Source organism: Aquarana catesbeiana, linkage group LG05, assembly GCF_042186555.1.
Source record: "Aquarana catesbeiana isolate 2022-GZ linkage group LG05, ASM4218655v1, whole genome shotgun sequence".
NCBI classification, from domain to species: Eukaryota; Metazoa; Chordata; class Amphibia; order Anura; family Ranidae; genus Aquarana; species Aquarana catesbeiana.
The window spans coordinates 187308363-187335706 of NC_133328.1; the positions used below are offsets into that span (position 1 = coordinate 187308363).

Below are 27344 nucleotides of genomic sequence, written 5' to 3' on the forward strand. Positions count from 1 at the left end.
TCTTGTGTTCCTGTACCCGTATTTCATTTTTCTTTGGATAATGAAGGTTATTGATGTGTATATTTTTGAGGTGAAGTGTGCATTATTGTCATCAGAATGTACATGTTTGCTTATTGTTCAATAACAAACCTGTTTGATTAAAAAAAAAAAAAAAAAAAAATAAGATCAATTGGCATTCTCCTTCATTACCTATTTGCTTTTACAGCCATTGCAATTTTACCTTACAATTCTAAAAACGAAAGAGAAACTAAAGAGAAAACCTATGTGTATCATTCTCTAAAGATCTATTACATAAGTCAATAGAAAATACAGCTGCAGAATTCTCAGTTAGGAAGAACTCATTGTAGACATTCTAGCTAAAGTACTCTCAGGCTGGGTTTAAATATTGTGCCCAAAGGGGAGTTTACATCCTTCATTATTTATTTTGTCCTGTCCCTATAGCTTTCAGAAGATGCTCTTCCCATTTGAAAGGAAGTTTATCTGTATCCAGCTACATGCTCCTATTCTGCGGCTTTTAGGGACAGTTATTTCTAACAACCACTGCCCATACTTTAGATACACTGATTGGAACTGTACACTTTTCTGTTGCTTAAATTGAGCACCCTGTTTACAATGTGATGAATGTGCACCAGGAGCACACAACAGCTGGTGAACAGGCATTGACTTTCAATTGTACAGTATCTGTGAAGAAACTGCATGTGAACTTGACAGTTGCTCTCCGTGGTTCTGAAAGAAACAATTCCCAATAAAATCACTGCTTGTATTTGGCTATTAATATTGATCATGGTAATATAGGGTGCTCTTTCTGCAAAGTTCCCTGGGCACTTAAAACCAGAAACATTCTTAATTCATAAACATGCTTGTGCAGTAAAGGAGACCCTATTCCTTCCTCAACTGACCTGTGTCTGCTTGATGAGATGCTACAGGATATCCTCAGAACATGGAAGGTAAATATTAGTTAAATTAAAATTTATAAAAAAAAGTGCCATCTTTTTGAGCAGCCATCTCCTTGCTAGCTTTATTTTCAGACAGCTATGGAGTTCAATATTTCTCAAATCCAAAAGAAGCTATTTCCTTAGTACATTGCACAAAGTCTTCAGCAGAATATCCTTAGTAGGGATGAGCCGAATACCCCCCTGTTCTGTTCACACCAGAACATGCGAACAGGCAAAAAATTCGTTCGAACACGCGGACACCGTTAAAGTCTATGGGACACGAACATGAATAATCAAACGTGCTAATTTTAAAGGCTTATATGCAAGTTATTGTCATAAAAAGTGTTTGGGGACCTGGGTCCTGCCCCAGGGGACATGGATCAATGCAAAAAAAAGTTTTAAAAACGGCCGTTTTTTCAGGAGCATTGATCTTAATAATGCTTAAAGTGAAACAATAAAAGTGTAATATCCCTTTAAATTTCGTACCTGGGGGGTGTCTATAGTATGACTGTAAAGGAGCGCATGTTTCCCGTGTTTAGAACAGTCTGACAGCAAAATGACATTTCAAAGGAAAAAAAGTCATTTAAAACTACTCGCGGCTATTAATGCATTGCCGGTCCTACAATACACATAGAAGTTCATTGATAAAAACGGCATGGGAATTCCCCACCGGAGAACCCCGAACCAAAATTTAAAAAAATGACGTGGGGGTCCCCCTAAATTCCATACCAGGCCCTTCAGGTCTGGTATGGATATTAAGGGGAACCCCGGCCAAAAAAAAAAAAAAAAAATGACGTGGGGGGTCCCCCTAAATTCCATACCAGGCCCTTTAGGTCTGGTATGGATTTTAAGGGGAACCCCGCGTCAAAATTTTTTTAAAAAATGGCGTGGGGTCCCCCCAAAGATCCATACCAGACCCTTATCCGAGCATGCAACCTGGCAGGCCACAGGAAAAGAGGGGGGATGAGAGAGCGTCCACCAGGCCACATGCCCTCAACATTGGGAGGGTGCTTTGGGGTATCCCCCTAAAACACCTTGTTCCCATGTTGATGAGGACAAGGGCCTCATCCCCACAACCCTGGTCGGTGGTTGTGGGGGTATGCGGGTGGGGGGGCTTATCGGAATCTGGAAGCCCCCTTTAACAAGGGGACCCCCAGATCCCGGCCCTCCCCCCTGTGTGAAATGGTAAGGGGGTACCCTACCATTTCACTAAAAAACTGTCAAAGATGTTAAAAATGACAAGAGACAGTTTTTGACAATTCCTTTATTTAAATGCTTCTTCTTTCTTCTATCTTCCTTTGGTTTCTTCCTCCATCTTCTTCTTCCATTGGTTCTTCTGGTTCTTCTGGTTCTTCTGGCTCTTCTGGTTCTTCCTCCGGTGTTCTCATCCAGCATCTCCTCCGCGGCGTCTGCGTCTTCTTCCCTTCTTCTCCTCGGGCCGCTCCGCATCCATGATGGCATGGAGGGAGGCTCCCGCTCTTCTCTTCATCTTCTTCTCTTCATCTTCTTCTCTTCATCTTCTTCTCTTCTCTTCTTTTCGGGCCGCTCCACATCCATGATGGCATGGAGGGAGGCTCCCGCTGTGTGACGCTTCTCCTCTTCTGACGGTTCTTGAATAACGGGGGCGGGGCCACCCGGTGACCCCGCCCCCTCTGACGCATGGTGACTGCCACAGGGAAGTCCCGTCAAGTCACTGTGTGTCAGAGGGGGGCGGGGTCACCGGGTGGCCCCGCCCCCCATTATTTAAGAACTGTCAGAAGAGGAGAAGCGTCACACAGCGGGAGCCTCCCTCAATGCCATCATGAATGCGGAGCGGCCCGAATAGAAGATGAAGAGAAGAAGATGAAGAAGAGAAGAAGTTGAAGAAAGGAAGAAGATGAAGAGAAGAAGATGAAGAGAAGAGTGGGAGCCTCCCTCCATGCCATCATGAATGCGGAGCGGCCCGAGGAGAAGAAGGGAAGAAGACGCCGAGGAGGAGATGCTGGACGAGAACACCGGAGGAAGAACCAGAAAAGCCAGAAGAACCAGAAGAACCAGAAGAAGAAGAAGTTCGAGGAAGAAACCGAAGGCAGATAGAAGATAGAAGAAAGAAGAAAGAAGAAGCATTTAAATAAAGGAATAGTCAAAAACTGTCTCTTGTCATTTTTAACATTTTTGACAGTTTTTTAGTGAAATGGTAGGGGTACTTTTGTACCCCCTTACCATTTCACACAGGGGGGAGGGCCGGGATCTGGGGGTCCCCTTGTTAAAGGGGGCTTCCAGATTCCGATAAGCCCCCCTGCCCGCAGACCCCCACAACCACCGGCCAGGGTTGTGGGGATGAGGCCCTTGTCCTCATCAACAGGGAGACGAGGTGTTTTGGGGGGCTACCCCAAAGCACCCTCCCAATGTTGAGGGCATGTGGCCTGGTATGGTTCAGGAGGGGGGGGGCGCTCTCTCATCCCCCACTCTTTTCCTGCGGCCTGCCAGGTTGCGTGCTCGGATAAGGGTCTGTTATTTATTTTTGGGGGGACCCCACGCCGTTTTTTAAAAAATTTCGGCGTGGGGTTCCCCTTAATATCCATACCAGATCTGAAGGGCCTGGTATGGAATTTAGGGGGACCCCCACGTCATTTTTTTTAATTTAAATTTTGGTTTGGGGTTCCCCTGTGGGGAATTCCCATGCCGTTTTTATCAATGAACTTCTATGTGTATTGTCAGACCGGCAATGCATTAATAGCCGCGAGTAGTTTTAAATGACTTTTTTTCCTTTGAAATGTCATTTTGCTGTCAGACTGTTCTAAACACGGGAAACATGCGCCCCTTTACAGGCATACTATAGACACCCCCCAGGTATGAAATTTAAAGGGATATTACACTTTTATTGTTTCACTTTAAGCATTATTAAGATCACTGCTCCCGAAAAAAACGACCGTTTTTAAAACTTTTTTTTGCATTGATCCATGTCCCCTGGGGCAGGACCCAGGTCTCCAAACACTTTTTATGACAATACCATGAATATAAGCCTTTAAAAATAGCACTTTTGATTTCTCCCATAGACTTTTAAAGGGTGTTCCGCGGCATTCGAATTTGCCGCGAACACCCAAAATTGTTCGCTGTTCGGCGAACTTGCGAACAGCCGATGTTCGAGTCGAACATGAGTCTTTGTACTCCTCACCCGGTTGCCGCCACGCAAACTTGACATCACCTGAACTAAATAAGTTTATCTTGGTCTCATCAGACCACTGGTCATGGTTCCAGTAATCCATGTCCTTAGTCTGCTTGTCTTCAGCAAACTGTTTGTGGGCTTTCTTGTGCATCATCTTTAATAGAGGCTTCCTTCTGGGATGACAGCCACACAGACAAATGAGCACTGACAGGCTGACCCCCCACCCCTTCAACCTCTGCAGCAATACTGGCAGCACTCATACATCTATATCCCAAAGACAACCTCTGGATATGATGCTGAGCACGTGCACTCACCTTCTTTGGTGGACCATGGCGAGGAACATGAGTTCTGAGTGGAACCTGTCCTGTTAAACCACTGTATGGTCTTGGCCACCGTGCTGCAGCTCAGACTCAGGGTTTTGACAATCTTCTTATAGCCTAGGCCATCTTTATGTAAAGCAACAATTATTTTTTTTCAGATCCCCAGAGAGTTCTTTGCCATGAGGTGCCATGTTGAACTTGCAGTGATCAGTATGGGAGCGTGAGAGCGATAACACCAAATTTAACACACCTGCTCCTCATTCACACCTGAAACCTTGTATCACAAACGAATCACATGACACTGGGGAGGGAAAATGGCTAACTGGGCCCAATTTGGACATTTTCACTTAGGGATGTACTCACTTTTGTTGCCAGCGGTTTAGACATTAATGGCTGTGTGTTGATTTATTTTGAGGGGACGGCAAATTTACACTGTTATACAAGCTGTACACTCAATACTTTACATTGTAGCAAAGTGTCAGTTCTTCAGTGTTGACAAATGAAAAGATATAATAAAATATTTACAAAAAATGTAAGGAGTGTACTCACTTTTGTGAGATACTGTATGTGCTCCACCTAAAATTCGACATACAAATGAACAAATGTGATGACTTGACTAGCAATCCTTATATAAACTCAATACAATTAATGATGTTTGCAAAATAATGTAATAAACACATGCTCCATCCAAAACTGAAACTCAATTTAAATGACAACCACTTGGTATATCCAAGTACCCACAATGCTTCCAAAATAATGTGCATGTGCTACACCCAAAATTGAATACCCTTAAAAATATAAACAGCCATTTAATAAGATGTACATATAAGAGCTAAACTCTCTTAATACCAATAATATACTAATAAGTGATTGCGCCACCAAAAACTGAACAAAAAAACATATATTAAATAATACTATACAGTACTTGGTTAATATTCATACATGCATAATAAACAGTATTAGATAGTACTCTGCCAAATTGATATGTACAACTCCACACAAAAATGAAAAAAAAAAAAAAAACATCAGTAGAAAAAGTTCCCCAAATATCCACTGCTGACTAGAGGGTATATCTTACCCTGTGAATCTGTTACCCCCACCTCTATTAAGTGTTTATTTGTAAAATAAAGATTTAATAAAAACATCATTAATATGATTAGCCCAACAACAATATAGATTGCCTTTGGTTATTAAAAGTAGAAGCTTTAAAGGAACAGATTTGTAACCATTCACTTTAGTTGCAGATTGACAACAGTGACACATATGACACACGGATCCAAGCTTCATAAAAAGAACAAAATGCTATAAAAAGTTAGCAAAAAAAACACTAAATAAAAATCAAAACTATAAAGTCCCCATTTTGTGTTGTCAGTCCCTAATTAGTTGACAGATCAAACAAAACAGAGACTCTGACGGCTAAAATTTATATGACAGATAAAGATAAGATGAAAGGCAAGCATGCTCTCAAGTATAAGTCATCCAGGCTGCATTGGAGCTTTGAATTTTTTTAACAAAATACATCACAAAATTCAGTTGTTCATGGACTGTGCTTGATAAAATACTTCCATGTTGCTATATTCTTTTGTCTTTGTGTACATTCAATTCTAATAAAATACTTCAAAATATAAAAGGATACTAAAGGATTAATTAAGCACTTACAGTATCAATACAGTGTCAATAAAGACATGTTTTAGATTACAGTTTAATACAAACTCTTTATATGACCACCCAGGGCTTAGTTGATAGGTAGGTAAAAAAGGCTTCTGCCTCAAGCATGCCAGTGGTGTGTGTGTGTGTGTGTATGAAGAGGGGAGGTGGCAGAAGGGACATTTGGGACATTTTTTTCTACTGATGCTCATGTCTTAGCCAGTGAGAAGATGAAAGTGGTATACTACATAGGCATACTTCATCTAGCCTCTCTCACCCTTCACATCCCCTCACACTCATTGATGTGTAATGTTCTCACAGTGCTTTATATTCATCTCCCTTACCAGATATCTCAAAGTGCACAAAGACAGTTTTACTGTATATATTGCTATGTCATGGTCTATCTATACTCTGTTTGCTTTGCCCCCCCCCCCCCCCAATCTTGATACAATAGATATGTGATGGAGTCTGACTTTAACTACCAATTTCAGCAGTGAGTGTTGGCCCTTTTAATTTTCTTCTTCCACAATCCAGTGGGCTCCCAGAAGCCCTGGGCTGCCACAAGAACCCCTAGAAACACCCAGGGAATATAAGTTTTACTGTTTACTCTTACACATTAGCTGTCACAAAGTGATGGATATTTATTGTTTTTAGAATGTGGCCCATTGGATGAAAGCACAAGAACGCACAGCTTGCACTCACCTTCATCTTAGACCATGGTCACTATGGTAAGCACTGTGCGAACTGGCCATGGAAAACTGACTTTCCACTGGAGTCACTCTGTATCTTCAGCTTCCTCCTTGTACACTCATCCACCAGACTTCTGCCACTACTTCTACATCCAGACTAGAAAATCATTCTGTCTCCTTTCTGTGGAACCTGTTCAGTAAACTCTGTGGTTGATCATCTGGGCTACCGGTTACAGCCAAACGCCTCGTGAGAGATATGTTATCCTACCAGGAGCCGAAAGTAACAGTGTTTTCACTAGTCTATTTTATGCAGTTTATTACTAGTGTTTTTTTCCTATACTCTGTTCTCTTAGATACTGTTATTAGGAATGTACCGCCACCTGTTCGTATCAGGGAAGTATCTCTAGACACTCCTGTACTACAATAGTTTTATTGCCTAAATTTTTTTGGCTTATGCTTTTTACATACACACTTACCATTGTATTGATTTTGTCAACTTAGCTTGCATTCATACAGTAAACTTCAAGTTGCACTTTCTGTTTACCTGATAATTTTGCTGATACCACTACATAACAGATATATGGTTGTGCATTCTTCCAGATTACGTACCCCCAATCACTGAGACTTCAAGAAGATTTCTCCTATGTTTGCTCTTTATCCTAGTGTTATTTATATCATTGTATGACATGTCTGCAATTTATGACTGCTTCCTGTACCATATCTGCATGGTTTAATATTTCTGATGTTCTTGGGGTTGTTTAAAGCAGACCTTGAATCAAACTTCATTATCAGAGGCCCACTCTACCTACTCAGCTTTTAATGTAAAACAGCAGGACTCTCTGGTGCCAGAATACACTGATGTAATGATCGAGGCAGCTTTGATTATCTTAGAGTGTCCTTGACTATGGCAGAGAGGGTGATGCCTTTCAGTCAACCAATGGGATCCTGGAAGAACTGAAAATCACAAATCTTGAGAATGTGCACCAATGTTTTTAATTTTTTTTTCTTCATTTTTTTTTTTACATGGAAGTGGGTGATCCTCTTCCTTATAGATATACATTGCATTCAGACACAAGGTCCACTTCAAATATTCATTATTCAGCAGTGAAGCAGACTAGAAGGTTTTAGGTGCCATCTATGACTGCCCACAAATTGAATATTTTTGAATAAACGAATATGAATTTCCATTAACTCTTCCTCACCTTTGGTATTCACATTGAGATCTTGTACAATATGCTTGTTGCTTTGATACAATACTTACTATGGATGCTATTAATACTGTACTACTCTGGTGCTAACCCAGCTTACTGTACTGTATTAAGGTGTACAGCGTGATAGACTTTTCTGACCTATTCCCCACCTATCCCTTTCCGTTTTCTTTACTTTGCTTTTGCGCAATGTGAAAGCCATACATGTTTTTATAAAAACAAACAAAAAGCAGTTGTCACCAGGCCATCAGGCACAAACAGCAACAAAAGTATTGTCAGAATTGAACCCTTCCCCACTCTACTAAAATGTGTTTTGGGTTTTGTCTGTATACACATTGTTGAGTTTACTTCCTGTCCTTACTCAAATTGCGAAAAAAATCTCACCAATAGGGATATTTACAGCAATAAAAACAAGAGAGGCGCTATAACACTTGTAAAGGGTGGTGAAGGCTTTGTCAGCTTTTAATTGCTGTCTTTGTTTCTCCATTACCTTCTGTATTTGCCCCAGCAAATCACTGGGACAGAAAGTAGCAAGAAAATCCAAAATTGTGAGTTCTCACCAGAACAGAAATGAAGGAGACATCTTTAAATGGGTAGCAGTGGTGGCTGGTGCTCCATTTTTTTTTGGGGGGGCGGCAAACAACCCCCCCGCCTGGTCCGCACTTGCCCCATTCAGGTTGCAGCTTCTCTGGCTGTTCCTCCTGGTTAATCCAGTCTTAAGATCTATATTGATTCGCTAATGTCACAACTGGGTGGGTTTGGGATGCAGTGCTCTGTGCCCTGAGCCCAACCTTTTTGAAGCAAATTAGAGCCTCAGGCTCTAATCATGTGCTTAAAAAAGAAAAACTCATAGAAACCTATGAGTCCGGTGCCACACATGGAGATTAGGGGGAGGTGCATGCTCCTGCACCCCTTATGGACTGGTCGCCGCTGATGGGTACACTTGTTCCAGTAGTAACTGTCTATAATGGAATTTCCTTCATTCTGGAGAGATTTTCTCTGATTACCTCTTGTGTCCACAACAGGAAATAAAGGGAAATCTGCTACGTGGAAAGGGGATGGTAAAAAGGCATTCAAAAGGATGTTTATTTCTGTCCACCCAGTCCTGAGATTTCACAGCTCTACCTCACAGCCCAGTCCTGCCTGGCAGGGAAGGGAACCTGATCTTTCTTTGCTACAGTTCCATTTTTACTTACAGGTTTCCTTCTCAGCTCACTTTGTGACCAGACAGTGAAAGTAAAAGTACCACACCTATGAGCTTATTTCTCTGTCACTCTGCTCTTTTCTTCTATTAACATACTCCTGTATTGCAACACACCTGATTGGCTACCTGTGCTTTTCCCACCCTCTCTCAGCAGATGACCTGAAAGCAAAAGTATTAAAGTGCACATCCAGGCAAAACTAACTCTAAACCTGCTCTCTGCCACATTCTAAACCTAGTCTATCTAACCTTGTGAAGCAAAAATCGCTGTACTTACCTATTCTGCAGCCAATCTGGTCCGGTTTCCATTGGCAGAAGCTGTGTGCAGGAGAGGACCGACAACGGCTGTGAAATGTCAGGGAAGTGACGTCACCCAAAGACTTACTATGGAGCTTCTGTTGTTGGCTGCCTCTCCTGCAGCCGCCTACACACTGAAGCCGCTGCTGACAGCTGATGCCAGGACCAGACTGGATCGGCTGCAGAATAGGTAAGTATAGTGATTTTTGCTTTACGTGGTTAGATAGGTTAGGTTTAGAATGTGGCAGAGAGCAGGTTTAGAGCTAGTAAGGTTTTGCCTGAACTTCCACTTTAATTAATAGAAAAAAAAAAGTCTACTAAATGTTGGGTTACATATAATAATACATACATAGTTGTGTAGTAGCAGTAGAAAAGAACAGAAAAAAGAATTTAATAGAATAAAACATTTAAAAGTTTCAAAAAGCTAACTTTTTCAACCTTTTGAACCTATTTAATTGTAAGCAAAACATAATCTTGAAAATGTGTGAATAAGTTTGAATTATTCGGCATTTTAAAATGAAAATGTTGAACAAATTGCATTTTATAATAAAATGTGAACAAAGTAATCTTGAACAAAATAATTTTAATAGACGATAATAAGCCAGATTATTTTTAGACTTCTAGTTATGTTGCCATTCACCGTTTCATCCATTAGATATCTTTACAAACACTTTTATATTAGCTGTGTTTTACAAATTACATCTGTCCAGTAATGATATTACTCATGCGACAGAGGGAAATGTTTTCTATAATTGAGACTATTGCCTCACCTTTAAAAGGCATTAAGAAAAATATTATGGTAAATCTGCATTGATGATTTTAATTGTTTGATCTCCTTATATCCTGCAGAACTGTAATTTAATTTTAATTACCTTGGGATGTGAATTTAAATATAATTTAGGTGTCTTGACTTTGTTCTCATTGGCATAATCTTAGCTGAGCAATAATATAATTATAGATGATATTGAAGACGTTTGGAAAAAAATATGAATTAAGGCCATATCAGACATATTGCAAATGAGTAATGCATTCCATTTTAGAATTTTCTAATTGCTCACAGGTATTGAAGATACTTGCTGTACATGTTTTTCCAAAACTGTAGGTTGTCAACCAGCACTTCTGGTAGTTCTGAGAGGTCCAAGGGGTTAGTTCTGCTTGTTAAAGTTTAATTTAAATTTACATTTAGCCTAAGAGTCATTTTTTTTATACAGTATGAAATACTAGCAAAAAATCTTCTTACAATAAAACACAAAGTACTCCAGATGAACCACTCACGGGAGTTAAAAAACAACAGGTTTTTATAGAAAAGTAGAGCCATTTTTTATTTCCAAGAAACCTTATTTTAGGGGATGCAAAGGAGGATATACACTTTGTTTTTTTATATTCTGAAAAAGATGCTCACAATTTGTATTTTTGCTAAATTGACCATTTAATGTAACCTTAACAAAATTTCATTATTTCTCCCTAGCATGTTATTTGATGTCAAGAATTACACACATCCCACCTGGATTATGAGATCTGCTTATCTTCATATCAGTAGCTATGTCTATTTTCAGAGCAATTAAGAACAATTATATGTAGACATTTAAAACTGCTTGCTTTTCCCATGATTGGATAATTGAGTAAATCAGTCTCAGCATTTAAGTAAATCAGCCTCAGTGTTAAACTACTCTCAAGGACTACTAGTTGCTGTGATAACCCAGTGGTAATGCTGGACACTCAGATAAAGCAAGAATGGGATACTCTGATTGGCTGGAGAGAAATAACTTTCTATATTCTGGGGTGAATGTTTTCATTAGAACATCCCAAAAGAAAAGAAAATCACTCCGACTCCACTCAAGTTTTCTTATATATCCCCCTGTATATTAAAGATGCATTTAAAGTGTATGGAAAGCCAAAACTTTTTTTCTAGGTTTTGGATAAAGTGGTTAAGACTCCTTTCACTTTGTGTCCCATCAATGATATTTCATGTCGCTTCCTCTTTCAGAGATACAACATATATAAGAAATCAAAAGGAGTGGAAACCTCCCTCATACAATTATCACCAAACCAAAATAGTTCTTGCTCTTATTGCTTCTGTGTAATTCAAGCAAGTGTAAAAATCTAACATTTCACCCTTTTCTTCTCCCTGAAGTCATTTGACAGCTATGCTGAGATCATCATGGGGCCCTTCAAATCAATTTGGGTTTTTCTGATAATATGATGAAAGACTTGGGGGGAATTCATAAAGGTTGTCTGACCTCTGCATCAAAATTGTTAGTGTTTGTGCCAGATGTATGTACCTGTAACAAACAGGTCCATTAAACTGGTTCTAAAGGTTCAAGGTTTTTTACCTTCATGCATTGCATGAAGGTAAAAAACCTTCTGTGTGCAGCAGCCCCTAGCCCCCCTAATACTTACCTGAGCTCCATCGCGATCCAGTGATGTGCACAAGAGCCTCATCTCTCCGGGGACTCTCCCTCCTCATTGGCTGAGACAGTAGCGGAAGTCATTGGGAGAGAGAGGGGGCAGGGCCGAGCAACGGCTCTGTGTGTGAATGGACACACAGAGCAGTGGCTCAGGAGCGAGCCTGCTTGGGTGTCACCATAGCAAGTTGCTTGTCCTTGGCAGGAGGAAGGAGCCAAGAGCACAGGCAGGGGACCCGAGAAGAGGAGAATTGGGGCTGCTCTGTGCAAAACCACAGCACAGAGCAGGTAAGTATGACATGTTTGTTATTTAAAAAAAAAAGCACTTTAATCTGGCAGAAGCTGGCACTGAGGTTGGAGTCTCTACAGGCATACCCCAATTTTAAGTACACAATGGGTTTTATTTACTATCGCTGGAGAGTGCAAAATCAAGCTCACTTCTGCATAGAAACCAATGAGCTTCCAGGTATTATTACCAAAGCTTAATTAAACAAGCTGGGGTTAGAAGCTCATTGGTTTCTATGCAGAAGTGAGCCTGATTTTGTACTCCCCAGTGATAGTAAATAAACCCATAGTGTACTTAAAAGTTGGGTATGCCTGTATACTGCACTCCCTCCACGGTAACTGTCAAAACTGATAAACTCATGGTCAAATAAGTTTTGTAGAGGAGTTGGTTTAGCCTTACGGGGAACTGAAAGGCTAGTTCCCTATCATGTCCACCTTCTTTGCAATTGACAGCACATGGCAATGGGCAGATCTATAGCAATTATTCAGTCCAAAAGCTGCATTTGAACCCACCCTCTGCCACCTGCAACTACCTGAATTTGTTGCCTGTGTCGGTAATGTTACCAAAGTTGGTGCAAATGCTTGCCTGAATTAGATGCATGTCGTTTTTAAGGGAACTACCACCCACAAAATGATCAAAATTAAAAGTATCCTTGGCATCTCTTTCTCTGCATGCAAAATAGGATCTCACCAAAACCTTGCTAGCATATGTAAGGAGTATGTATGTCTAAAAGCAGGCTGGAGGAGTTTCTTTCATAAAGTATGTTTTTTTTTTAATACAATTTTTGTACATGCTTCCATATAATTCATAAAGGCATGCTCTTTATAAAAATGATTATTAGAGCTGTCAAGCAGATATTATGAGCAATACAACCTGTAATTTTTACTTCATGCACCACAAACATATGCATATAAAATTAATTGCAATCAAAACAAGCCAGGGGCTTATAAGATACTAAAAAAATGAATTGAATTACTAATGATACCTTTTCAATGAAAGGAATTTACTAAGGCTGGAGAACCTAGAATCTGGAGTCACTGTGCATAGCAACCAATCAGATTCTAACATTCTTGAAGCTGATTGACTACTATCCTGCTATCCCTGACCAACCCACTCGCCCAATATGTTTAACATGCTCTTGCAAGGTTTAATTATATAAATAAAAGACTTTTTAAACTTTAAGCTTAAAATTTATTGCGTTCTGAAAACAGGAATGCTAATTTCTCCTTAGTTTTGATATAAGCTATTAAAGTGTCAAAAGCCTGTAAAACTCAACAAATAAACATATTAATTGTAAACAAAGTGATGCCAAGAGCGCATAATATGAATAATACATCAATAATTTCTGGTAGTACTGTGACTCCAAGGCTAATGAGAACTTACACGTTTCTTTACATAGAGAGCAAGAATAAAAAATAATTTGAAGAGCTTTTAATACAAGGTATTGAGATTCATTTTAAGTCACAAGAAACATATATATCATATATATATATATATATATATATATATATATATATATATATATATATATATATATATATATATAGTGCTTTGAAAAAGTATTCACACCCCTTGACATTGTCCACACTCTTTCATGTTACAACCAAAAACGTAAATGCATTTTATTGGGATTTTATGTGATCGTCCAACACAAAGTGGCAAGAGAGTAGACTGGAGCGGGAAGTACAACCTCACCGGAAGTTGTTTTGCTAGTCAGCCAATCACATGGCAGCAACTCAATGCATTTAGCCTGCTGAAATTCAAACCGAGCATCAGAATAGGGAATATCGGCTGTGGAGAACAATGTGGCCTATTTTAGGATACCATCTTCAAAATCATCATCCAGACCATCATCACTACAAGCTTGGCCAAAGCTTTCTTATGACGTGAGAGTTTATGAAGCAGTCTGGTCAGTGTGGAGAATCCTGTGGTCTATTCCTGGATATCCTCCCTGTGATTACCATTCTGACTACCATCACTACAGGCTTGCTTAAAGCTGCCTTTTGGTAAGCATATTTAATCTCCTCCTCTGGGTGGTGGATGCACTTGCTGTGGTGACTCCTTAAGTCAACTTTTGGATTTTGTTTTTACAACCACTATTGAACATGAACTTTCACCAATTTGGACTATGTTTATAAATGTTATTTTGTCACTTATATTTTTCCTATTTGCACTGTGCACTTTGGTATTCTGATATGAATATTGGCTGTTATTTCAGCTCTGCACTTTTTTGTACCTCATTGTTGAAAGAATTCCATAAGAAGTCCCCGTTTGCAGTATGCGAGAAAACATGTGGGGGACACAGCAAACATGTGGAAGAAGGTGCTCTGGTCAGATAATATAAAAATTTAACTTTTTGGCCTAAATGCAAAACACTATGTGTGGCAGAAAACTAACATTGCACATCACCCTGAACACACCATCCCCACCGTGAAACATGGTGATAGCATCATGTGGTGGGGATGCTTTTCTTCAGCAGGGACAGGGAAGCTGTTCAGAGTTGATGGGAATATGGATGGGACCAAATACAGGACAATCTTAGAAGAAAACCTGTTAGAGTCTGTAAAAGACTTGAGACTGGGTGGAGGTTCACCTTCCAGCAGGACAACGACCCTAAACATACAGCCAGAGCACACAGTACAAAAATCAGAAGGGGATTGTCGCTTGACAGGCTCTTTTCCAAAGTTCTTACAATTAGTACACTCCTTTCAACAATTGTTTTCCAATTTTCGGCCAACAAATGTTGGATGACAGGCTAGTAAATTTTTTGTCAAACGACAACTCCACGTCAGATTTTCGGATGCTCAGTACACAAATCCGTCACACAAAAGTCAAAAGTACAAACACGCATGCTCGGGATCAATGCTCACCAAACACAAAATTAGCAGAAGGGGCCCAAAGGCTGGCGCTCAAGAGCTGAAATTCCTCGTAGTACGTCACTACGTTCGTGTTTGTGGCATGACAATTTGTGTAACGTTAGTATGCAAGACAGGATCCTGTCCTGTCAACGCTCGGTTGTCCAACAATTGTCAGTGCTGCCAATCAGTGCTGTCTATCAGAACCAATCAGTGCCAACTATCAGTGCCAATCAGTGTTGCCTATCAGTTCCACCTATCAGTGTCAACCAGTGGCCATCAGTGCTGCCAATCAGTGTTGCCTATGAGTGCCATCTATCAGTGACAATCAGTGCCCATCAGTGCTGCCTCTCAATGCCCATCAGTGCCACCTGTCAGTGTCAGTGCCCATTAGTGATGCCTATCAGTGCTGCCAATCAGTGCCCATCAGTGCTGCCAATCAGAGCCACTAAATGCTGCCAACCAGTGCTTCCTATCAGTGCCAATCAGTGCTGCCAATCAGTGCCACCTATTATTGCCAATCAGGGCCCATAAGTGCTGCCTATCAGTGCCACACATCAGTGCTGCCTATCAGTGCTTCCAATCAGTGCCACCTATCAGTGCCAATCAGTGCTGCCTATCAGTTTTTCCGATCAGTGGCACCTATCAGTGCCAATCAGTGCCCATCAGCGCTGCCTATCAGTGCCCATCAACGCTGCCTATCAATGTCACCAATCAGTGTCCATCAGTGCTGCCAATCAGTGTTGCCTATCAATGCCATCTATCAGTGCCAATCAGTGCCCATCAGTGCTGCCAATCAGTGTTGCCTATCAGTGCCATATATCAGTGACAATCAGTGCCCATCAGTGCTGTCAATCAGTTCCAATCAGTGCTGCCTATCAATGCCCATCGGTGCCACCTATCAGTGCCCATCAGTGCTGCCAATCAGTGCTGCCTATCAGTGGCAATCAGTGCTTCCCATCAGTGCCACCTATCAGTGCCAATCAGTGTTGCCTATCAGTTCCATCTATCAGTGTCAAACAGTGGCCATCAGTGCTGCCAATCAGTGTTGCCTATCAGGGTCACCTATCACTGACAATCAGTGCCCATCAGTGCTGCCAATCAGAGCCACTAAATGCTGCCAATCAGTGCTGCCTATCAGTGCCAATCAGTGCTGCCAATCAGTGCCACCTATTAGTGCCAATCAGGGCCCATCAGTGCTGCCTATCAGTGCCACACATTAGTGCTACCTATCAGTGCCAATCAGTGCCGCCAATCAGTGAAAATCAGTGCCACCTATCAGTGCCACCAAGCAGTGCCAATTAGTACCCATCAGTGCTGCCAATCAGTGCCAATCAGTGCTGCCAACCAGTGCCACCTATCAATGGCCATCAGTGCTGCCAATCAGTGGCCATCAGTGCTGCCAATCAGTGGCCATCAGTGCTGCCAATCAGTGGTACCTATCAGTGCCCATCAATGCTGCCAATCAGTGCCAATAAGTGCCCATCAGTGCTGCCTATTAGTGCCCATGAGTACTGCCTATAAGTGCTGCCAATCAGTTCCCATCAGTGCACTGAGTGCAGGGATGGGGAGATGAACTCAGCAGACAGGCACATTATCCATGGGGGGGGGGGGTGGCCTGGTTGGGCACAACTGAAATCCGTCAATGTTTATTAATGCCACATGCCGATCATTAGTGTAATAGGTAATCACCACACTACTATTTGCAATAAACTACTGGAGGTAAAATAAAAAAGTGTTAGTAAAAGGCTTGCAGCTAAGCACTGTTATGTGTTTCCACACCACAAAAAAAGTGTAGTGGTAACTTACTAATCAATAACTTAACAATAATGGTGGAACCTTCTAATGTATGGAAATCTCAATACACTTTAATATTACCACAATACCAGTCTCTGTGATATGTATCTTCACATATAATACACATCAAACGAAAAAAACATACAAAATTAAACTTAGCAGGGATGGTGGAAACCCCTCCTATAGATATTTGTCATACAGATTAACTTCAAGTGCAATAATTCTGGTGATATGTGATTTCACATGTATAGCACATCAAAATGAGAATAAGACATGCATTTTTTGTAAACTTAGCAGGGATGGTGGAAACCCCTCTAAATATAATTGCAATACAAATTAACTTCAAGTGCAACAAATTTTTAGTTGGGAGGTTCACACCATTATAGCACTAATAAAAAATTTTTATTTTTTAGATTGTTACACTTAATTCTATATGTTTTAGTTACTATTATAATGTGAATTTTTGCATTTTAAGTTAATTTTCCACCACCCAAGCTAAGTTCATAAGGCCTCATGCACACGAAACACTGTTAAACTCGCGTTTAGAGGCAGTTGGATACTTTTTTCAACTGCCCCTGAACCCATTCAATGTTATCCTATGTGTCGATGTACACAGTCTAGTTTATTGGCGTTTTTAGGCAGTTGCGTTTAACCTCATTTTTCCAGAAGCAAAAAAATGGGTTCAGACGCAAACGTTTTTCACGCTTCAGACGCCAAAAGCGGCTAAATGCAGCTAAACGCGGTACCGCATTTAGCTGTGTTTGCGTTTATAAGTGTTTTTAAAGGAACATTTAACAATGTGACTTTGCGGCCCCATATCTCGAGGCCACTTGGCGCTAGAAACCCCAAATTTGGATATGTTATAGTGTTAGTCAAACTGTGTTAGTACACCAATTTGGGTTCCTAGCACCAAGTGGCCTTGAGATATGGGGCCCCGAATTCGGGTCACAAAATGTCATTCTCTGCTGCAGAAAAGTGCTTGATATTTTGCTTTCCAACTTTGGGGCCCCATATCTCTGGGTCACGTGATGCTAGGAACCCCAAATTTGGTGTGAGAACACAACATATCCAAATTTGGGGTTCCTAGCACCAAGTGGCCCCGAGATATGGGGCCCCAAAGTCGGGTCGCAAAATGTCAAGCACTTCTGCAGCAGAGAATGACATTTTCCGACTTTACTTTGGGGCCCCATATCTTGGGGCCACTTAGTGCTAGGAACCCCAAATTTGGATATGTTATAGTGTTAGTCCAGCACACCAAATTTGGGGTTCCTAGCACCAAGTGGCCCTGAGATATGGGGCCCCAAAGTCAGGTCACAAAATGTCATTCTCTGCTGCAGAAGTGCTTGATATTTTGTGACCTGATTTTGGGGCCCCATATCTCGGCACCACTTGGTGCTAAGAACCCCATATATGATGTGCTAACACAGTTGGTCTAACACTATAACATATCCAAATTTGGGGTTCCTAGCACCAATTGTCCCCGAGATACGGGCCCCAAATTTGGGTCGCAAAATGTCATTCTCTGCTCTGCAGACGCTTCTAGATGCAAACGCGGTAAAACGCGGCTAAACGCGGCATGCAAATGCGGCAAAATGGGTGTTTCTAAATGCCGGTTTCATCTTTTAAAAACATGTGTTCAGCAGAGTTTGCACCGGCGTCTCGTGTGCATGAGGCCTAAAAGGATACTAGACCCCTCAACAACATTTAAAAACAATAAAAAAATAAATAAGCCATCAACCATGGGACCTCTGTCTGTGACTGGGATTTCCCTTCACTTTTTGTACCTGGGACACTAATACAAGAAAAATCACTTTCATAATGAAACAGACAGTATTAAAAAGCTAAAGGAGGCTTTAGCCTCTTACTGCTCTACTTGAAACAAGATAAAATTGAACTTTAACTAAATGATATCATCTAAGAAGATGGCCTGAAGGCAATGTTATAAGTTATAGAAATGAAGACTGAAATCAGTTTCTGTGCTTCACAGACCATACTAGGGCGTTCTGGTAATGCAGGTTATGTTTGTTGGTACACTGCACTGTCATTTATTGTAAATGGTTCCCAGAAAGAAAGAAGGAGGTACAACCTCAATTTATGGATTATCTCTGTACCCAAATCGATAAGGGTTTTACACATTTTTTTTTTTTAAAGTTTGACAAACAAAGTTTTCTTACAGACATCTTAAAAAACACAAAGCAAACAAAAGGCATGCCACAATAGCATTTACAGTATCAGGCTCAAATTGGGCTGCACTGCTTTTCCCATACTAGTAACTAGTACCAAAAATGGAGTGTAGATTCCGAATAGTAAATGGTGGGAAAGAAGCTGCGGTTGCTCCTTTACAAGTTTTGTGACATTCATCGCTTCCTCAGGAGGAATGTGAGCCAGTATTTATCTGAGATAAAATATAAGTACACATTAACACACAATTAAACATTTAATATAAGTACAATAATAAATGAAAAATACCATAGAGGTGGCTATTATTATACAGGTTTTATATAGCACCAACAGTTTACACAGCGCTTTACAACATGAGGGCAGACATTACAGTTACATTACAATTTGGTACAAGAGGAATCAGATGGCCCGGCTCGTTAGAGCTTACAATCTAAAAATATAACTGCTCACCCACAACAAAAAGGGGGTGTGCCCCCCCTGGGATGAAGCAAAGAAAAGAGCATATATATCCAGCAGCATGCGCTGCATCATAAGATAAAAAATATTACAATACCACAGGGGGGAGAGGGAAAGAAAAATGGGGGGGGGGGGTGAAGGGGGGGTAGGGTGGAAGAGAAAGTGGGAAGGAAGAAGGGGGAGTTAGGAGGAAAAGAAGGGAAGAAATGGGAGAAGGAAAGAGAGAAGGGGAAATAAAAAAGGGAGAGGGAAAGAAACGGGAAAGAGGGGATACAAAAAATGGTAAAAGGAGGCAAACAGGAAAAAGGGGGGTAAAAAAAAAGTTGGTGGGAAGAAAGGGGAGCGACTGCAATGAGAAACCCCCAAAAAGCATACACCAATAGATAGACAAAGCAAATACTAACCTTAAAAACCCCCAAGTAAACGTTAAATAGTGGCAAATGGGAAATGACATATGCAACAAAAAGTGTTTAAGATGTCTGTAATAAAATTCGTTTTTATCTTTTAAAATGTGTGTGAATCCCTTGTCGTTTTGGCTACTGAAATAGTCAATGAATTGAGGCTGTACCTCCTTCTTTCTTTCTAGTTGCAAATTACTGGATGACGGCGCCCCCTAGTTGGTCATTTCTGAGATGCACAGTCACATTTTTGGATAGGTAGACACTCAGAGCTGCCACTGTACAGTGTGTGGGACTAATGTATGCGTGGAGAAGAGCCTATGAGAGTTTCGGACCCTGTTACATCTACAATGGCCACTTAAGCTGGAAAGAAAATCTGGGTATGGAGAAGAACACATCTCTGAGATTAATTTTAGGAGGTACTGCAGTGGGTAAAAACAGACCTGTGTGATATTTACCAGACTGGGCAAATCAAACCAAATTTTAATTACTATATTATGACTTGTTAACCCTTCTGTGGAAATAGAGGTTGTCCTGGAGGCTACGGTCTTTGTTCAAATGTCTGTTTGAAGGAATAACTTCTAAACATTTAGTAATGGAAACAGATGATAAAATGCAAGCTTGGAGTATTGCAATAACACTTGAAGAGTTACTGCCATTCACACACAAGGCACTTTTTGACATATACGTCTAGATCGTGCTACGCTTACTAATCATTTGATGCTAAGGTCGCACAGTAGATAAATTAGCACTTTTTGGTTAGGGTTTCTTATTTTTATTTGTGTAATCAAGGGAAAACTGTATTTAAACCACAAATTTAGTCACAAATATGCAAAGTAAAAGCTATTTACAAGAGTTTTAGAAGTAGAAAAAAAAGGATTCCAGCAAATCTTGTTTTTAACTAATTTGGAAAAATACTTTTGCAGTTGACAATAAAAAACTCATTTAAAGTGAGTATATCGTTATTATAAAATTTGCTGGTGATTTTTTATTTTCACTTTCATACATTTTCCTTTAGCCTATGCTGGCATCTCTGTAAAAGATCTCTTGCTGCTTCTGTCAGTTGATCCTATTATTTTTAGTGGATGGCATGTTAGAAAACCAAAAATCTTACCACAAAAATGGTAGTAGGCGGATGAAAAACAGCTTGAGACACAGTGTGATAAAAATATTTCCTTAGGACATTTCTTTTATTGTTGTCACAAAAATTATAGCCTAAAGTAAGCAATTTTATAATTGTACAGGTATAAAGTCGAGTTGTTTTTTTTTTTTTAATGGTCAATCAAACAGAGTCACGGCTCATTCCCTGTTTGCAGCATAAATCAAAGTAAAACTGTAATTAAGTTCCTTATTTTTAATCGTACATACCTTCAGAAAGCAATAACAAAGGAAAGGGATTACATTTAAACCAATGTTGTATCATACTGGCAAAATTCTTCAGGCCATTTGTCTCCCGATGACCTATGTTATTGTAATCCAATAGCTTTATTCAAGTGTTAGATGGAAGACAGAACAAGAGACTTTAAATCCTCTTTGATACCACAGAACAGGTACAGCTGTTTTATTGCCGTTTGGTATTGTTCTAGATGTCTAAGCATAATGCTTTGAGAAAATGTACAAGAATGCAAGGATTAGCTCTCCTTTTTTTTAATGAAGCAGCTTTTCTGGTTGCAGATTTGTTAGACAGTGCAACAAGTCCTGAATATGAATTCTTTATTTATAGACAGACAATATATTTGTTAATTATATGTGTGATATAAATAATATATTCAATAAACATATATATATATATATATATATATATATATATATATATAAATATATATATATATATATATATATATATATATATATATATATATATATATATATATATATATATATATTTCAGTCTATATTTAAAGGGATCTGTGCTCAAATTAAAGCTTCTAAACTACAGGTAGACATGACCTGATGTTGCTCTTGAGCCTGCCCAGACCTGCACTTCACAATTATCGTATGTAAATCCAAAATCTATTTTTCAGTATGTTAGGCATTATGCTTTACTGTATACAGTTTTACTAATAATGTTTTTGCACTTCCTTGCAAACTTTTTAGCCCATGGATCCTGCAAGTAACAGCAGCAGGCTGACAACGCTAATCTATTGCCTTTGCAATTAGTAGCAATATTGTCAGGTCGATGTGTGCACTCCGTCAGTTGGCTGAGCTGCCAATCTGAAAGACCCGTTAGCAGACCAAAGGCCAACTGAAGGAACTTTCACAGTAAGACATGATGCCAAACATACTGAAAAGTTGATTTTCAGTTTACACACAATTGAATACATTGCTGTGAAGGGTAGACTCACTTACAAATAGTGAGGCAAATAAGGGATGCCACAAATATTAGCATTAGATGTAGTGGCATAGGGAAGGATCCACAGTTAGTTCTAACATACTCTATACTCTAGTATCAAACAGCATGTCTGATACATACTGTATGAAGTTTACTATGTTTCTAAATGAAGAGGAGAAAAAAAGGGATAAAAAAAATAGCACTTTAGCTCTGCTGTTACAGGGCTTAAAACATATCTAAATCCCAAAACAAAAATGTAACATATTGCAGATTATTAGGGCTTGGTGTTATAACTGCATTTATTGTCCCTTTTCAACTTTTTTGGCTTTATTTTCACCTGGTAATCCGGCAAATAATACACTTCCTGTCCCTGGGTGGTTATGTCACTCTTCCAGTGTATCTATGAAGAGAGCCACAAAAGGCACCTTAGGCTGCTCTCCTTATATGGACTACAAACATGTCTGTACGTGGGGGGTAGGGCAATTGGTAGTTAAAGTGGAGTTCCACCCAAAAAAAGGCATTACTGTGCATGAAATAATATTTTTTGGACATTTTTTTTTACTCACCTCCTAATGCCTGTTGCTATGTGGTCCTTTGAAATTTTCCTTCTTCCTCTCCTAGGCTCCTTACGTCGCTTCCCACAGTGCCTCCACTCACTACTGCTCCTGGGAGATGTGTGTCATCATTTCCCAGGAGTCAGTGGGCTTTGTTGCAATCAAAACAGGGGGGGACTTCCAACGCCGCTGCCCGTTGTGATGGCAACCTAGTAGTTGACGGCGCTGCGAGAATGACTCAATGCGCATGCGCGAGATTAGGGAGGGAAGGGAACGGACGGTGCATGCTGGTCGCTCAGCAGCACCGTATCCCGGAACAGGATGCTTGTGGGCTTCACATGCCCACAAGCAAAATGAAAATGGCCACCACTGCATTATCAAAGTTCTTTTAACAGATGAAACTGGACATCAGGGGACATATTATACAGAAGACGTGAGTTTTACAATGCCATTGTAAACGCTTGTGAAAGGTTTAAAAAAAAAATAATTGATTGTAGTTGGAACTCCGCTTTAACAGAAGATAACTAGGAAGGAAGACCGTCTTTGGTGCAGCTTGCAGAAAGTGACAAAAACACTGCATTTTTGCAAGATAAACAGATATTTTCTGTTTATGATTAAAATGTTCTTAGCTTGAAACTAAAAAAGAAAACACTCTCAGCCATCAAGTCTAAGGACTGTAACCTGCTATATATTGCATTTTTTTCTTGGGTTTATTTATCCTCTAAAAATAAAAAGTGAGATCTGGTGATTCTCTTTAGGCCCCCAGGTAATATCATTAAAAAAAAAAAAAAAAAATGTGAAAGTATAAAATTAATTCTGATTGCATTAACTTTGGACAAACAGGACTAGTTCAGAAAGCTGTTTGGTGTAACTTGAGCTTATTTTTAAACACATTATAAATGATGCATTTCTGGGATTCATGTAGAGGAAATACACAAGAGATAACCAAAGATCCACAGAATTATAAATCTTTAACAAGTGACATACGTTTTGGCTGAACAAAATAGAATGACATGTAGACTTCTGATTTTCATACCTTTCACAACAGACACTTATGAGTCAGGTTAGAACTACATGGAGCTTGAATGTTCCATCTGCTTCCATGTACCTCTCATGTACCTCTAGGTGTCCAGTTGCCAGCTTTTATGCACTTGTCACTTGTGTGAGATGAAAAAACAAGTCAATGCTACAGCTGCCATACTGTATATTATTACTGCCTTCCACTCACAGGACTCTCAAGAAGTCAAAAAATAGACTAAAATCCAAAAAAAGATTAGATGTTCTAAAAACACATTTCATTGGAGAATAAACTCATCTTCATTTAAATCCAAGTATTCTGCTGTCCTCTAAAAAAGTCCAATTTTCTTTTACAAATATTTTGTTTTATGGGGTAAAAATAACCTTCAAATATTTGCATATTGCTGTTTTGACTTTAACACCGATGCAACTTGCCCTGATTAAAAATCTAAGTCACAATATATTAATACTGAACACTTTACAATACTGAACACAGAGTCATCATAGTAGAAAACAGATGGATAATGAAAACAATTTTTCAACATGTTCTTGCAAAAACTTTTTTTTTCCTGTCTTTGCCATCATTGGAGAGATTCTTCCTCACATTTGTAGATCAGGCAGGCAATGATGGGGTACACAGAGAACTATATACACCTGACAGAGTTTTAACCCTTCTTCCACTCTAACTAAAAACATTTGGCTGGAGTTCTACTTTACATTAGTAAAACACATGAAGGATATTTCAAAAGACTTATACTTACAGTTATGACATGTGGCTCCAGTGTACCCAGTACCTTCACAGTTACATGTAATGGTATCCCATGTTTGCGTACATTTGCCACCATGTTCACAATTATTGGGGACACATCTGCCAAAGAAAGAAAAACAACTGAGACAAATTTGCTTTACGAGTCAGCACAGTTTAAATTGTCAGCATCCTAAGTCAGTGTAAATGCATTGAAAGTTTTTTCATTAACTAGTCCAAATAAGCTTAAACAGAACATAAATTGTGAGAACATATGTAATTTGCACAAATGGTACATTATGGCATGACTAATAGCAGACTTTTTAATTCAAGAAACTCAGCACACAAGCTGATGTAAAATTAGCTTCTCTAAACTCCACAATTGGCAGAAACATGAGCACAGACATTAGCAAACAACAAGAAAAGGCATGCTGGTGAACCTTTCCTGCTCAGTGACTGGGCCTTGGACTTGTAACAGATCATGGACGAAGTATAACAGCATACAGAGAGATTGCAGTGATTTTCAAAAGCTACCTCTCATCAGTAAAAGGGTAATGAGGTGGCTTGGTGCCTGCTGGCTTCAACAGAAAATAATCAGCGTGCATTGCAAAGCATGGGCATTCAACTAAGAAAAAAATAAACAGCAGATCTTGTAACAGAAGTTGGAATGATTCGGATGCTGACACTTTCAGCTTTTTCAGGCTCATTCGTGCCCGCTGCAGGAATAGTCTTATCAAAAAAATAAAGAAGGAAAAGAAAACTTTGAGCTGTACAAGCACCAAAACACTGCTCACATATATCAAGGTGGCTAAAATTATTAAGAGTGACATACTGTAAAGTAAATTCAGAAAGCTTGAAATAGACTACGTATTATGCCATGCACTTCACTGTGTTTGTATTAGCTTTGAACAGAGATGTTATGATTAAATTAGAGCAGGATACTGAACTGTTCACCCAACTAAAAGAGCAGGAGGCAGCTAAGAGGTTGTGGAGCAAGGTGAGAATGAGTGAATTATGTTGAAAATTGTTGATCCACTTCTGATTCCGATACTGCTCCTCCGATCCATATTGATGTGACCCTTTTAGTGTCCATGAGCTAATTTAGTCCAGAGGAATATATACAATGTACATGTTTCTGGAATAGGCTGTAAAGTAAATGTGTGCTGCAGCAACCATTGGCTGGAACAATGTCACCTGCACACCAAGGATTTCCCCCAAAAATGCTTCCAAATATTGTACTCAATTATAACATCACAATGTAAAATAGCGATACTTTCCCTTCTTCAGTATTTGACATGCTTGCGTGGCCCCAAAACTTTACTATTTTAGGCTGTGATATGATAGTTTAATAAAAAAAAATTTCAGAGGTCTTTGGCATGGTAACATATCTCTTGTTTCATAAGCTAATTAAAGCCCAACCCTGCAAAACCTAAAAATCATCTCTTGCAGTGGGACTGCACTTCTTGCAGTGGTGCTCTGCAAGGGTTAACTGCTCATTTACTCTATGAGAGAGTTTTTGTACTTTGACTTACCCGATCCTCTGCTCTCCCAGCAGTTGGTGCTTCCCCATGTTCCGGCAGTGGAATGTCTCTTTGTGCCATTATATCCAATGAAGAGCTTTGGGCCCTGCATTGGTATTGTATTGGTGTCTTACTGTTGAGACCGGTCTAGCACCATGGAGGACCAGGTAGGTAGATCTTGTTTACTATGTCCCCAAGACCTAAACAAGCAATCAACCCTTGCAGTGCCACCCTACTGCAGGGGATAATTTTTAGGTTTCCTGGACTTGAGCTTTAACCATTCCTGGCTATCCGAATGAGTGTTACAGGTTATAATTTGTATACTGTTTTGCATTTTTTAAGCTATGGCCTTTTGGGTTACCTTGAGTGTGTCCATTTACCCCAGTCAACACAGTAGGAATTGCAGGGGATAGGTTAGATTGGTCATACCACAACATGACCTACTTATCTGAAAATCCTCTCATGGAAGGAATAACCCTGACAATCCTGAACTGATTGATTAATAAAATGAGGACCGTTCACTAAATAGTCATACTAAGATAATAAAGACACAAGCAATTGATATGTAATTTGTAAAAGGCATTGACAGTACAGGATCTTGCTATCAAACCAAATAATCTTTACTCATATAGTTACAGTGTACGTCCAGTCACTTCCTAGTTTTTAGTAGGGTGCCGGAAGGGTTAGAACCACTGTAAAGTTTTCACTGCTGTATACAGCACCTTTAGAAAAAAAAATCTTCACTTCATTTACTGGTGACAATATTTTATTAAACAGGAGATGAGAAGAATTTTCCACTCTCCTAAATCTTAAACCAGCCAGCCTGACCCGTACCCAATTTAAACTTTTTATAAAGCTCATTATAGCTGCATAACAAACTATGGCGAAAGCTTGAAAAACCCAATCTATAGCCGAAACCAAACATAGAGTAAGCCAGGCCTTGATTCATGCCAACATGAAAGTTGTCAGTTGTCATAAAGTTCATAAATTCGATTTGGCATCCATGAATTAAACATTGCCTTCAATCTAACTTTGATGATTCTTTACGGTTGCCTTTGTAAAGTATCTTCTTCCCTGCAATTTTTTGGCCTGCTACATATTATTTATTACTTATTAAAAGTATTGGGATGCGTACCTTTACATGCACATGAACTTTAATGACATCCCAGTCTTGCTAACTTGCTAATCCATGTCTTTATGGACTTTGTGCACTGGTGCGCAGTCATGTTGGAAAAGAAAGGGGCCATCCCCAAACTTGGGAGCATTAAATTGTCCAAAATCTCTTGGTATGCTGATGCCTTTAGAGTTCCCTTCACTGGAACTAAGGGCCAAGACCAACCCCAGAAAAACAAC

At 39.7% G+C, this 27344-nt stretch overlaps 1 protein-coding gene across 1 annotated transcript in view; it reads right to left on the reverse strand.

The window, feature by feature from the left end:
• The window catches only part of CNTNAP2 (contactin associated protein 2), a 2786505-nt gene that overhangs the window by 841841 nt on the left and 1917320 nt on the right, over positions 1-27344 (reverse strand). The window contains exon 11 of the mRNA XM_073630449.1: positions 24488-24594. Coding sequence (XP_073486550.1) covers positions 24488-24594 — 107 coding nt within the window. The remainder of the gene's footprint in view (positions 1-24487; positions 24595-27344) is intronic.